At 44.6% G+C, this 12,103-nt stretch overlaps 1 protein-coding gene across 3 annotated transcripts in view; it reads left to right on the top strand.

Moving 5' to 3' along the window:
- NIPAL3 (NIPA like domain containing 3) overlaps positions 1 to 7,136 on the top strand; it is a 34,011-nt gene extending 26,875 nt beyond the window's left edge. For all 3 annotated transcript variants that reach the window (XM_081204090.1, XM_081204091.1, XM_081204092.1), the window contains 2 exons: positions 625 to 719; positions 2,410 to 7,136. In XM_081204090.1, coding sequence (XP_081060216.1) covers positions 625 to 719; positions 2,410 to 2,609 — 295 coding nt within the window. In that variant the 3' untranslated portion in view covers positions 2,610 to 7,136. The remainder of the gene's footprint in view (positions 1 to 624; positions 720 to 2,409) is intronic.
- Positions 7,137 to 12,103: the final 4,967 nt, after the last annotated feature.

Raw genomic sequence — 12,103 nt, 5'->3', positions numbered from 1 at the left:
CTCCATCCTGAGCAGGCAGGCCTTGGCATTTAAGCTAATCCTGAAAAGAAACCTGAGTTAATGGTGCTCTGGGCTCCTTTCATTAGTTCTGCCATAGACAAAGTGGTGTCCCAGTTGCTATGTATACAAGCAATTTTATGGGGGTGGTGGTGAAGATTTTTATTTTTATTTTTACCCCACCCATTCTCCCAAAGTTGCCCAGGGCAGCAAACAATAAAGTAGTAATACAATTTAAAATAAAGTGAAAACATGTTAAAATATCAAGATCGAAAAATGTTTAAAAACAGTAACATATAGCCAATGATTGTACAGTTTCGTCCTCAAAGCAGGCTGCAGAATTACAATCTTGTTGCAGGAACTCGTTTTATTTAGTGCAGTCTACAAATAGCGCTTGCATAGCACAATGTTATACCAGTGAGCTCTTTTCTAGAACTGTTTACAGTATTGCTTTGCCTCATGAACTGCATTGGTCAGTAGGAAAACAGCTTTTTCAGCCTTTTTAAGAAATAACTGGCTAACATGAGATCAAGTTGTTGTTTAAATTCCTTTGCTGTCAGCTTCTTTGCTCCTTCTGTTATTTCACAAAGCAATTGTATTCTCTTATTCCCCCCACCCCCTACCCAGGTGCCTCATTGCATTTTTAGGCGTCTTCTTGATCACTAGAAACAAGAGGAAATCAATCTTTTTCGAACCGTACATCTCCATGGATGCTATGCCAAGTAAGGCCAAAAAATAATAATAATTCTTTCTTTTCATGAGCAAGTTAATAGTTACACATTTTTCAAAATGTCATCTGCCTGTCTGGCCCCAGCTGCATTACATATTTAAAGCAGTATTCTATCACTTTCAATAGCCATGGCTTCCCTTCAAAAATGCCCAGAACTGGTTTTATTGGGCCTGTTTTCTGGACAATTCTCAATCAATCATTTTACTTGTATGCTGCCTTTCCAAAGTTAAAGTTATGCTTGAGTCGGCTTACAACATATTAAAAAATTGTGTAACTACAAACATAACAAAAGTAGTCAAACAATATGCAAAACATCAAAAAGAACACAACCAGACTGAACAATTTCCACATAAATCATACGGTCAAAAATAAAGATACAAAAAAAAGCAACAACAGCAACGGCCCCCAAACAATACCCTCTCCCCCAAATACTACCCCACTCCCATACAGTGGTACCTCAGGTTACAGATGCTTCAGGTTGCATGTTTTCGGGTTGCGCACCATGCCGAACCCGGAAGTACCGGAACGGGTTATTCCTGGTTTCGGTGCTTGCGCATGCACAGAAGCTCTAAATTGCTCTTTGCGCATGTGCAGAAGCGCCAAATTGCGACCTGCACGTGTGCAGATGCGATGCTGCGGGTTGCAAACGTGCCTCCCGCATGGATCACATTCGCAACCCGAGGTTCCACCACATTCTATTCAGCAGTCTCAGCTTTTGTAGCTGGAGTCAGCCAGCCAGCCAGCCAGCCAGAGCCTTGCCCTCTCTCTCCTAATGGTGTCCCTCTTGGTGGTGGCTGAGCCATCCAATTTGCCTAGAATAGGTCTGAGTAACCTGTGGTTCTCCATTTGCTGTGGACTCTTAACTCCCATCAGCCCCACCAGCATGGCCAGTGGTCAGGGATGATGGGAGTTGGAGTCCAACATCATCTTGGCTGGCCGCAGCTCAGGCACCCCTGGCCTAGAAAGAGGGTTTTCAGTTTTCAGTTGTTTGTGGTCTTGACATTTACTTATTACTTATTAAGTAACAACTTACGATAAATATTGCTTAAAGAGAGGAATATGCTTATTTTAATTCTTTCACAATTCTTTATAAGTACTTTGCCAACTGCCTCTGACTCTTTATATGTTTTGAAGCAAAGTTTCCTCCTTAACCTCTCTGGTGTCCCTTGACATAAGTAACAGCCATAGAATGATTATGGAGACACTTGTAGGGAGTTGCCTCACATAAATCAGGGATTGAGAAGCTTTGGCCCTTCAGATGTTACCAAACACCAGCTCCCATCATCCCCAGCTACCATGGCCAAAAATCAATGGATGGTGGGAATTCTAGCCCAACAATATCTGGAGGATCACGGGTTCCCCAACCCTTCCGTAAATAAAGCCCTTTATTTATTATTTAGTGTTTTACTATGCAAAAGATCCCAAGTTCAATTCCTGTCAGTTGCCAAGTGAAAAGGACCTTGGGTGGTAAGGCTGGAAAAGACGCCAACCTGAGGCCCTAGACAGCCACTGCTGGTCAGAGGATGTAGCACTAGGCTTGACAGATCAGTGTTCTGATTTAATATAAACCAGCTTCGTATGATTATGTGCATAAGTGGGAAAGAAAGCAGTTTATAGTCCCTCACCCCCTCAAAAAAAGCCCCTTTCAAATGAAATATTTTCCCTCCCCTTCTTGTCTCTAGGCATGCAGAATTTGCATGACAACGGAACAGCAGTTCAGCCTGAGCTCAAAACGTCATTTTCCTATGGTGCCCTGGAGAACAACGACGCCATCTCTGAGATCTACGCACCTGCTACGTTGCCAATAGTGCAGGAGGAACATGGTTCGAGGGGGTCATCTGTGCCTCCCTACCGGGTCATGGAGCATGACAAAGGGGAGTGAAAGCCCTTGTAAGGGACTGGCATAATGCCTCCAAGTGTGGTCCTCTTATTTATTCATCCCTTCTTCTTTTTAAGCACCGCTAAGTCAACAACAAAAAAAGTCAGTTTATTTATGGATTAAGTGTGTATGGAATGACAACTTTAAAAACTGAACTGTACTTAAGGGTCCCCTACCCGTGTAATATGAAAGCTAAGTTGATTGTTGCAGGACGCAAGCAGCTGCATCGGCCTCGCTAAGCTAAACTGTAACAGGATGTATAGCTACGTCAAAAGGAACTCAGGATATTCTGATGGCTGTAATATTGCTGGTCAAACAGCAGGAACTAAAGGGTGAGTTTAGACTCTGTTTTCCTGATAAAATTCCCTTTATGATCACATAACACGACTCAGTATGTGGGTTGTACGGGTCTCAAGCAGAGCTTTGGGTTCATGCGCCTTCCCCACCACATACAACATATGGTTGTATCCAGCTTAAGTTTTACTCAGCATGGACTCATTGAACTTAATAGACCAAAGTTGTCCATTTATTTCAGTTCTTCCACTCTGAGTATCACTAGCATTGGATACAACCCAGAATATTTTTAATATGAACCAAAGCTTACACATGTCAATTCCTGTTTTAATTAGACCTGCTCATGCTACCTGGCTGCTGCTTTGTACCTTAAGGAGAAAACTAGCCAAACATTTGAAGATGTCAGATAAGATTGAGAGTCCCAACAACAACGGCCCACAAACACACAGCATGCAACTGGCTTTCTGCTATTTATCTTGCAGGACAGCAATTTAGACCTTCCCTACAAATGTATAATTTCAGTTGTGTCGATTCATATTGTGGGTCAGAGATTGCATTTTGATTGCTCCCCTTGTGTGGGGGTAAGGGCTCATTCCTGCCAATAGAAAAGTTAGCTCAACGGGGAGTGGGCTGGGATGGAAAGTTGCTCATTGTGTTGCTATTGTGTACATGGTTTGTTTGCTTTTTTATTATTTGCAGAAAGTATTTACATGGGGCTTCATTCCAAAATGGCAGAAATAAAATCTAAGTACTAACTCCCCTCTTTTCCCCCCCTCCCCTGTCCAAGTTACAGGTTGCTGTTGCTTTCTGGACCCTTCATACATCAGAGCTCTATATGGCCCTTATCATGAAAAAGTTATTTGCACTTGGTCCTGTGGTAATGAATAGGCCTGTGGTAATGAATGGGCTAAGTTAATCGCCACCTTAAAGAGTTATGAAAATGGATTTGTGTATGAGTGCGTATATGAAGCACTTTGAATAAATTTGCAGAAACTCCAGGACCACACACTAACTTGGCAGTAGTTAATTCTAGATCCAGGAATGGAGAACCTGTGGTCCTCCAGATGTTGATGGACTTGAACATCAGCCTCAACCAGTGTGACCAGGGATGGTGTGAGTTTTAGACCAGCAACATCTGGAGGACCACAGGTTCTTGTCTGCTGTTCTAAATCAAGATGAGGCCTTATTAGTGATCCTTTTTGTTCCCTCCATCTTTTCCTGCACACTTATTCATGATAACTCCCCACCCCATTGTTCATCACCAGAGTTGGGATATAGTATACAACTTCCACTGATTTTAGCTTTGGAGGAGATGTATGCTGTGAATCACTGACTGAGTCAGTGACTGAGGTTGACTGTTTCTGTTGCTCATACCATAATGCTGCCTTTTAGGTTGTTGTCTGTCAACTCTGGGTCTTTTTGTGATAGGAATGCATCCAGAGGAGTAAACCAGAATGTCTTAGATGTAGGTCTGGAACCAGAAACCAGTTGGACACTTGTTTCAGCATTCAAGCAACTTCAGCAATGCTGGTTGTTTTTACCTCTCTCTGCCTTTTAGGCTGTTTTAATATATTCACTTTTAAAAATATGTGATCTGCATGAAAACAAACCCGTCACGTAAAAAGTGGTTGATGCTAACCATGGGGTGTTTAATCTTTGCACACTTGCTTTAAACTTTTCAGTTAAGTCTGGAGGTGGGGAACCAGCTTTTTATCTGCAGCATGCTTTGCATTTTCCATGATGCACTGTACACTTCAGGCGGAATGGCATTATTATTAGACTAATAATTCAGGGACGTAAATCTTATTGAGTAATTGGTGAATGTTGACCTGGAACCACCATCTTGGGGGAAACCCCATAAGGTCTGCTTCATTCATTTATCTACTATGCAAAATGTTTTGCTCATTAAAAGAGCTACGTAGCAGAGGAGGTGAGGTAGTGTAGGGGACGAATGAGCCTTTTAATTTCCTTTTTGCCTTTCCATTATAAATGAAAGAGGTTGTTTTCCAATTGTACAAGCATGCTGGAGACCTCTGTGTGATTTAACCACAAAATGACATCTGTGTTCTCAAAACTGCCTGTTCCAACCACAGGGTACTGAACCTCTGTTATTTATTGTTTGGGTTCAAGCCCCAAGCAGAAGAATATGACCCTCTCTGTTGGCTGGCTACACTTGATGCTTTTTTAATGGTTTCTTAAGTGTTAATTTATTGAATAGGAACTATTTACTTTTTTTTTTAGCTCTGGGAAGAGAGAGTGCCTTTTTAGAACAGGAAAACCTCTAAGCCAAAAATAGACATGACAAACACACACACACACACATCCCGACACACATGTACCTAAAAGCAACTGTGGGGGCCTTCACTTTTATTTAAAGCAGTGGCCAATCAAGGATGAAAGTGTGTTTAACCCTTTCAATCCTGCACTATTGCCTGCATCTCCCCCCCCCCCCTCCCCAAGCAACCACTAATAGGAACTGTAGGATAGGATTTTGAATAAAGACAACACTGCAGGGTGAAAAGGTTAGTGCACCTCTCTCCCTCGGTGCTGCTGTTCTGATCAAAAGGGGTTTTTTTTATATTGTTGTGGAAAAATAGCCACATGTTGTATTTGAATCAGGACACAGCCTGGGGCTCCTTTATTTCAAGCATGCAAGGAGAAGCAGCCTGACACCAGAGTGTTACAAGCTGCTCTGCCCCAAGCAGAGAATCCCAAGCTTATATAGAAAAAAACAGACTAGCATGCTTCTTTATCTCATAGTACAATGTGTTTTCAAAACAAGCCCAAAACATATTCATCAACATAAGCAATACCCTTTTGGTTATAGAACAGCCTGCATGTTCTCAGAACCTCATTTTCTTTGCCAGCCCTCTCATCCTGTCACATAAACAGGTGTCTTGACCGATGTTTAGGCCTGGCCATCATGCACACCCATCACTATGCTGAAGTCTGCTTCTGGGCCTGTTTTGGGGAAGGAGCAGCATCTCACTAGACCAGGTATAGGTAACCTGGCCCTCCAGATGTTGCTAAACTACAGCTCCCATCAGCCCCAGCCTTCATGGCCAATGGGCAGGGATGATTATGCACTAGACCATAATTCTTTTTCATTTCCAAGTTAGGACAGTTCCCTTGAAACAAAAGTTCCTTTCAAACACATCACTGGCAGCAGGGTGAAATAGTCATCTTAGAGGCTTGGGTCTTGGCAGGTTGACTTCACCTCCACTCTCTTCTGGTTACTAAATGTTGTTTTCCACGGTACAAAGAGATACCTCTTGTCTTTTGTCGTGGAGGCTTTTCAACCCGGGTGTGGCTTTTTCAGTGCACGTGGGGAAGCATCATACAGTTCAAAGGTAGATCATCTGTTTTGCATGCCTCACCAGGTAGGACTACGAGAGACTCCTGTCTGAAATCCTGCCAGTCAGTGTTGGCAATACTGAGCTAGATGGGCTAATGGTCTGACTCAGTCTAAGGTGGCTCCCTATATGCCAATGTAGGATGCTTCATTGCTATAATGCTGAAAATACTAAAGTGTCTTGTGTAGTGTCACTGGAAACCAACCAATTCCATGGGTAGAATATCCATGGTCAGCAGAACACTGTATCCGTAAAAAAGATAGATAACTTCAGCTTCTTGAGGCAAGAGGGTGACATTATTTGAAGGGCCTCTTTTGGTGCTTTGGATTTCTCCATGGTTCCAAGTTCTCAAACACAGGAGTCAGGTAGTATTTAAACCCATATCTATGCTGGACAGCACTTTGGTCTGGTCAGCATTAGAGGTCCGGATGGTTTCCCTTGTATTCTGTCCCCCATGCCCCTGCCCCGTTTGTCTAAATGAGCAGAAGAAAGAGAAGCCCATCACACATAGCCAGACCTCTCCTTGGGCACAACTCCAATATCCCCAGTAGAGAACAGTGGCTGACTGTCAAATCCATCAATGGTGTCTACTCTAGATTAGGCAAGGAGCTTCTATTAGCTTGGATTGTTTAGGAATATCTAAGCTAGGCTTGCTGGCTGGGTCTTAAAGCAGTTGCAATCTAAAACATCTGGAGGTCACCAGGTTGGGTAAGGTTGATCTACATCAGATTTTATTTTCAGGATTGTGGCTTCACTGCATAGCTCTTTTATCATTCTTAATTCTACACCATCAAATCTGATGTTGGCTGGATGTACTGTCAATGTTTTCACAATAGTGCTGTGTAAATAAACTGAGCTTTATGGTACACCGAAAGTAAGACAACAGCATCTTTTGCCTTTTTTGTGTTATTAACTGTTTTTAATTATTTTATGTGTGAATCACCTTGTGACAGTGGTTTAGAATGTAGTTAATTACTTTCTTGGGCTCCATGATCAGTGCAGATGGTGAAGCAGCCACGAAATTAAAAGACGCCTGCTTCTTGGGAGGAAAGCAGACTCTACTTAAAAAGTAGAGACATCACCTTGCCAACAAAGGTCCATATAGTAAAAGCTATGCAGTAGTGATGTATGGAAGTGAGAGCTGGACCATAAAGAAGACTGATCGCCGAAGAATTGATGCTTTTGAATGATGGTGCTGGAGGAGACTCTTGAGAGTCCCATGAACTGCAAGAAGATCAAATACATCCATTCTTAAGGAAATTAGCTCTGAGTGCTCACTGGAAGAACAGATTGTGAAGCTGAGGCTCCAATACTTTGGCCACCTCATGAGAAGAGAAGACTCCCTGGAAAAGACCCTGATGTTGGGAAAGATGGAGGGCACAAGGAGAAGGGGACGACAGAGGATGAGATGGTTGGATAGTGCAGTGTTTCCCAAACGTTTTGGGGCAACGGCACACCTGTTTATCGGAAAAAAATCTCGCGGCACACCACCATTAAAGCCCCGCCCCGTGACGTCAGCGCGCAGCGTCACGCCGGGAGGGACGCACAAAAGTGAGTTTTTTCCCTCCCCCTTGCCGGGGTGGGAGGAGGCAGCAGAGCGAGGGACTGAGGGGCGGCGGCAGCTGAGGCGGCGGCGGCTGCGATAGCGGGCGGAGGAGGGGGCGGCGGCGGGGCTTGAGATCATTGTTGTTGTTATGGCTGCTGCTGCTGCTGCTGCTGCTAGGGGACCCGGGGACGTGAGCAGGCCTGGCCCGACCCGGGTTGAAGGAGGACAAGCCGGCAGCGCGCCAAGTGAGTTCGGTTGCGCACGACGGCCCCCGCTCCCCCCACCCCCGCCGGATCCTCGCCGCCGCCGCCTCTCGCCCGCCTCCCTCCCACGGCACACCAGCCGATGTCTCACGGCACAGTAGTGTGCCGCGGAACACCGGTTGGGAAACACTGGGATAGTGTTTTCGAAGCTACAAGCATGAGTTTGACCAAACTGCGGGGGGCAGTGGAAGACAGAAGTGCCTGGCGTGCTCTGGTCCATGGGGTCATGAAGAGTCGGACATGACTAAACGACTAAACAACAACAATAAATCAACTATAACAGCAGCAACATACTGCTGGTTGGGGGGGGGGACCTCTGGAGATATCTGCATGAGGGAATTGGCAGGAATTGTTAGGCATCCCCTTCTCTCACCACTGGCTCCTTTTGCAATTACTGCCCTTTTCATTCACAGTGTCTTGGCAACCACAGGTTTGTAACTTTGGTAATATGTTGTTCAGTCCTTCTAGGATGAAATTAAAATGTAATTTTAGGTTGGCGGGGGGAATGCAAGCTGAGTTGCAGCCCACGTATGTTAATAAGAAAAGGTTAATGACTTCACAAGAGGCTTGGCCTGTGCATGCTTGACAAGAGGAAACCTTTTAAACGAAAGCCTGCATAATGTTCACCTTCCTGGTCTTTGAAATAATAAAAATTTGAAGCCTTCCAACTAATATATTTATGTAATCAGGCTGATCGTTGGCTCAGCGTGCTGCCAGTGAAGCGCTTGCCAACATAATTAACACTGGCCATATGGATTTTATTCCAGGGAAGTAAACAGAAACTAGACCTGAGAACATTTTTTCATTCATTGTATCTGGGCACTGAATTACCAGTCAGGGGGGGGGGGGCAAAGGAAGCCATCCGTCCCTAAATAGGAGAGCACTTGGTTAATGATGGTAGAAAGCTTGATGTATATGGAAAAATACAGGGATTAAGGAAGAAATTGTTGCTGTTTGAAATAGTTCACATCTAGGCAAACATGCCATTTGAATGAATAAGAGCATCTCATTCAGAGGAATCGAGAGATGCGGCTGAGGTGCTAGACGGGTTTAGGGGCAATGATGGGCTGGATGTGAACCAGCAAACTGAAGCGGAATCCTGAAGACAGGTGTTATGTGTTTCAAGTTATCAAGTCCACAAAGTGGGAAGACAGCCTGCTCTATTTGGGGTTGCAGTCCCTTGGAGGCAGCAGTTCATTGCTTGGGGGTACCCCTAGATCCAATGCTGTTATTTGTGGTCCAGGTGGCCTCAGTGGCTAGGAGTGTCTACATCCAACTGTGGCTAGTTTGCCAGCTGCAGCCTCTTTTGGACATACCCTCCAACACCCAAATTAGGATGCTCCTTTTTTTTGTTCTGAGCTCTTCTGCATGTACAAGTGTGTGAGACCAAAAAAGAAGCAGCTTGCGCTCTGCTGCAAGCCAGCCAACTCTTGATAGTTCTTCCACCCTCAGAAGTTCAGGGTGACTCTGGCCCAACTCTCTCCCCACATAGATGTGCTTGGTACTTTTGCTATAGAGCTTTTGGCAAATGCTGAAAGCACACCTATTTACCCTGGCACTTAAGATATTTGTTTTCAGAGTCTGCCCTATTCCTGTGACTATAATCTGTTTTACCTGTTTTTCATTCTGAATTGTTGTAACCTGCCCTGGGACCCGCTGGTGGCATTATTATTTATTAATTTTTAAAACTCTGAATGTCTTGGGGCCCAAATGCTACCAGTATTTGCCAACTTTCGTACAGGGAACATCTGAAAATTAAATAAGTGAATAGTCTCTAACTTTATTTTCTGCCAGAATTGAAGCAATTTGCAGATATGGGTGCCCTGTCTGAGGGGATGAAGCCTGCCAAATTTCAGGATGATAAGTGCAGTGATTCTCCTGCATGAACAGGCATTACCATTTTGGAGTGGGTAAAATGGAAATCTCTTAACCTCCTCTTGCAATCAGTCTGAAAATTGGTGCCCCTGGGAAAGTAACAATAGGCTGGCAGTGCACAACATAACTGAAAGCTTTATATAAGGGACAAACAGGCCAAGTTGACTGGAGGAAAGAACCAGATGAGGAGGAGGAGGGAATAAGATCAGCAGGGGATACCCTTCTCATGGCCCCACAAAGGAGTGTTTCCCGTTGTGTAGTGACCCAGGAAAGTGCCTTCTCTGTGGTAGCACCTAGATTGTGGAACTCCCTTCTCCCGGAGATGCATCAGTCATCTTTGGTACTAACTAACCTTTCATCTCCAACACAAGAGTCAGCCAAGCTTCTGGGAAACTTGTCTAGAGATGCTACATTTAGCAATTTTGCAGGCATGCTAGTTTTGCCAGTTTGGGTTGCTTTGAAATGTGGGTGTTGGGCAGGATTAGGTAGTGCAGCCTGCACTACTCCACCCAAGCCACTTCCTCAACACAGCTGTGTGCTTGTGTGTGCAGCTATGTCGCAGGGTTACTGTGAGAAAAATGAAGAAGGATAATATTTTATATGTCTGAAGAGGTGTTACTAGCTCGTCCCATAGTAGCAACAGCTAAAGAAGAAGCTGGTTTGCTGCAGCAAAAATAAAGCATCCTGTAGTACCTCACTCAGAATTTATTGTTGTGTCAGTTTTTATAAGCACTAGACCTAGTTCTCAGAGTAACCAACCAGTTGCCTGTTGGAAACCTGCAAACAGGACCCAAGTTCAAGAACACTCTCCCTTCCTGCAGTTTCCAGCACTGGGTATTCAGAAGGATTCTGCCTCTCGCAGTGGAGGCAGAGCATAGCCATCATGGCTAGTAACCACTGGTAGCTTTCTCTTCCATGAATTTGTCCAATCCTCTTTTAAAGCCATCAAAATTGGAGGCTTTCACTGCAGCAAAGCTGTTGCTGCCATGATGAACTCCAGCTAAGGGTGGCCAAACCAAAGGGCACTACATGTGTTATCTGGGCTAGAACACATTCTTCTGATGAAACACTTGTTTTATCAATTTCCATGTGTGCTGCAGAGTAGCAGCAGCAAAGCAGGAGCCATTTTCAATAAGAAATATACCTCTGGCCCACTGTACCAGTGGCCTTCCTGTAGCTATGCCTGTAGTGAGGGACATTCTGTTGTTATTTATTAAATTTCTATACAGCCCTTCATCCAAGGTTCACAGGACAGCTCACAATATAAAAACACCAAAATACGTAACTTGGTAACAAATAAACCAATAGCCCTGCTCCCGCAAACACCTTTAAAAGGCCATAGAATGTCAGTTTGGCAGCCAGGTTGCTCACTAGGGCAAGACTATTTGAATATATTACACCGATCTTGGCTCAACTGCAATGGCTGCCAACGTTTCTGGGCTCAATTCAAAATGCTGGTTTTGAGCTGTATATATAAAGCCTTAGAACTGAAATACCTCAAGGACTCTGTCTCCATATGAACCTAATCCAGACACAGTATCATGGTCTGAGGCCCTTCTTGTGCTTCCCCGACAAATCTTGGAGGGTGGCAACAGGAGAGTGGGTCTTTTCTCTTGGCAGAAAACTTCCCTCTTCAACCAGGCCTTGGGCTGATTAACATGCAATACCCTTTTAGATGTGTTGTGGTGGTGGGGTTACTGTTTTGTTTTTTTGGCAGAAGGTAGGCCGCAGCTAGGAGCAGGGATACTGCACCATCATTATTCCACTCCCTGCAACCAGAAAAGGGGGGGGGGCGGGCAGTTCCTTGCTAGTTTTCATTAGGTGAAGATGCTACGGTAACACCGTGTATGTCCTTCTGTGAATTACCATTTCGAGATAATGCGCCTTGTTGTTGTTGTTGTTTAGTCGTTTAGTCGTGTCCAACTCTTTGTGACCCCATGGACCAGAGCACACCAGGCACTTCTGTCTTCCACTGCCTCCCGCAGTTTGGTCAAACTCATGCTGGTAGCTTCAAGAACATTATCCAGCCATCTCGTCCTCTGTCGTCCCCTTCTCCTTGTGCCCTCCATCTTTCCCAACATCAGGGTCTTTTCCAGGGAGTCTTCTCTTCTCATGAGGTGGCCAAAGTATTGGAGCCTCAGCTTCACGATCTGTCCTTCCAGTGAG

This window comes from Podarcis bocagei (assembly GCF_964188305.1).
Source record: "Podarcis bocagei genome assembly, chromosome: 7".
Classification (NCBI taxonomy): Eukaryota; Metazoa; Chordata; class Lepidosauria; order Squamata; family Lacertidae; genus Podarcis; species Podarcis bocagei.
This window is presented reverse-complemented; position numbering and strand designations above follow the sequence as displayed.